The sequence below is a fragment of the Papaver somniferum genome, unplaced genomic scaffold (assembly GCF_003573695.1).
Source record: "Papaver somniferum cultivar HN1 unplaced genomic scaffold, ASM357369v1 unplaced-scaffold_17883, whole genome shotgun sequence".
Classification (NCBI taxonomy): Eukaryota; Viridiplantae; Streptophyta; class Magnoliopsida; order Ranunculales; family Papaveraceae; genus Papaver; species Papaver somniferum.
The window spans coordinates 1-1,834 of record NW_020627578.1 but is presented as its reverse complement, the minus strand read 5'-3'; the positions used below and the strand labels follow the sequence as shown (position 1 = coordinate 1,834).

Genomic DNA, 1,834 nt, shown 5'->3' with positions numbered 1-1,834 from the left:
ATTTGATTTTCGTAGGTCGTGGAGGAACAGCAGGAAGTAAGTTTAGGATGTCATTAGGTCTTCCAGTAGCAGCAACAGTGAACTGTGCTGATAATACTGGTGCTAAGAATCTTTACATCATATCTGTTAAAGGTATTAAGGGTCGTCTTAATAGATTACCATCTGCTTGTGTTGGTGATATGGTTATGGCTACTGTCAAGAAAGGTAAACCTGATCTTAGGAAAAAGGTTATGCCTGCTGTTATTGTTAGACAACGCAAAGCTTGGCGCCGTAAAGATGGTGTTTTCATGTACTTTGAAGGTATTTTTTTTTTCTCTCTTTAATCAGTATTTTTGTTATCTTCAGATCCATTACTGTTAGTTTTTGTATCTGTTTTCTTCTATGAATCAGACAGATTGCTTAGAAAAACGTTGTATTTGCTGAAACAAAATGAAGAAGTTGGACTCTATTAGTTCTGAAAGATAGTAAATAAATTGCTGCAATGCTGGGTACATTGCCTTAATCTGGCATGTTCTCTTTTTTCTTCATGTATTTGTGTAGAGTGTATGATATAAAACACTTGTAGACTGCACTCTAGTCAGTGTTTTTGGGAGCTGCCATTTTTTATTGCTAGGGTAGTTCTACTTTAGCCCCTCTAGTGTTCTGTTTTGCTCTATGAATTGAATTGCCTTGAAAAACATTGTATTTGCTGAAACAGAGTTAGTAATTTTGATCAATTGGGTCTGACAGATGATAAATAAATAAATTGCTGCCCACGCGCATTTGATGACGACGTTCCAATATCATTCCGTTATTAGACAATGTTAGGTACACTGCCTTAATTTAGGATGTTCTCTTTTTCAGAATGCATTTGTGTAGGTTTAGTCTACGTAACACTTGTAGACTGCACTTTTGACTTGGATAATGTTTGCAGAGAAGATATCCTATCCGATATATTTAAATGTGTACCCTGTTTAATGCAGGGTGTTGATTGTTTGCTAATGTATTTGTTTGGATGCATGATTGCTATCATCTTGTATTAATTATATTAACCTGTTTGACCTTAGTATGGTTTGGTTTATACGAGAATTTCAACTTTTCAAGGTCTCATTATATGTCATTACACAAGTTGATAGGCAGGTCTTATGCAATAGAATTAGGGGAATTCGATGTCTCTGAAATATAGTGTCTTGGTTGTTTCTATATCGTTCTGCTTTCTTATTCTGACGTCCAATGAACCTTCCATATGCAGATAATGCCGGAGTTATTGTGAATCCTAAGGGAGAAATGAAAGGTACATCCTTCTCTTCCTCTCATGAATGGCCGAATATAGGCATTCATGTTAATGTTGTAGCTGATATTGATATTGTTTGGTTTTGTTTATGTCCAATTTTCCCCCTTGTAGTTGTGATTTTGTGGTTGGTTTTATACTGTGTTGCAACGATACGGATACGGTATTGGATACAAGATACCAATACACTACTATGATACACCAACTTGAAAAACTAAAATACGGCGATACAGCATACTCAATATTGATCAGTAGTTTAACATAAAAATATTATATATAAGATAGAAACTTAACAAAATACGTACATGCGTTTGCATGATTAAAATATAATTAACCTCACTGAAGAGAAAAAAAGTCAGGATAAGAAGGAAGAAAGTCTAGAGCAAGATCTGTGGACAGATTTGGAACTAATATTTTGTCACTATAGTTAAAACTTCTCATAGAATCTAGTAAAATATCTAAATTTTCTAATATTTAGTCAAAGTTTTCTAACTGAGTTGTATCTTGAAGTATTGGGAGTATTAGTACGCGTATCCGTGTAAATACGTATCGATACGGCTGATT

The 1,834-nt window shown here is 34.5% G+C and overlaps 1 protein-coding gene across 1 annotated transcript; it reads left to right on the top strand.

Moving 5' to 3' along the window:
- Window positions 1–8: 8 nt before the first annotated feature.
- Window positions 9–1,482, top strand: LOC113337747 (60S ribosomal protein L23-like). Its single transcript, XM_026583343.1, has 2 exons — window positions 9–300; window positions 1,232–1,482. Exons 1-2 carry the CDS (start codon window positions 48–50, stop codon window positions 1,465–1,467), a joined length of 489 nt encoding a protein of 162 aa, XP_026439128.1. The 5' UTR covers window positions 9–47; the 3' UTR covers window positions 1,468–1,482.
- Window positions 1,483–1,834: the final 352 nt, after the last annotated feature.

What these genes read in the sequence shown, in the direction of transcription:
- LOC113337747 (XM_026583343.1), top strand. Translation starts at nt 48, where the DNA reads ATGTCATTAGGTCTTCCAGTAGCAGCAACAGTGAACTGTGCTGATAAT. An exon ending in TGTTTTCATGTACTTTGAAG is followed by an intron (nt 301 to 1,231) that starts GTATTTTTTTTT and finishes TTCCATATGCAG; the next exon opens with ATAATGCCGGAGTTATTGTG.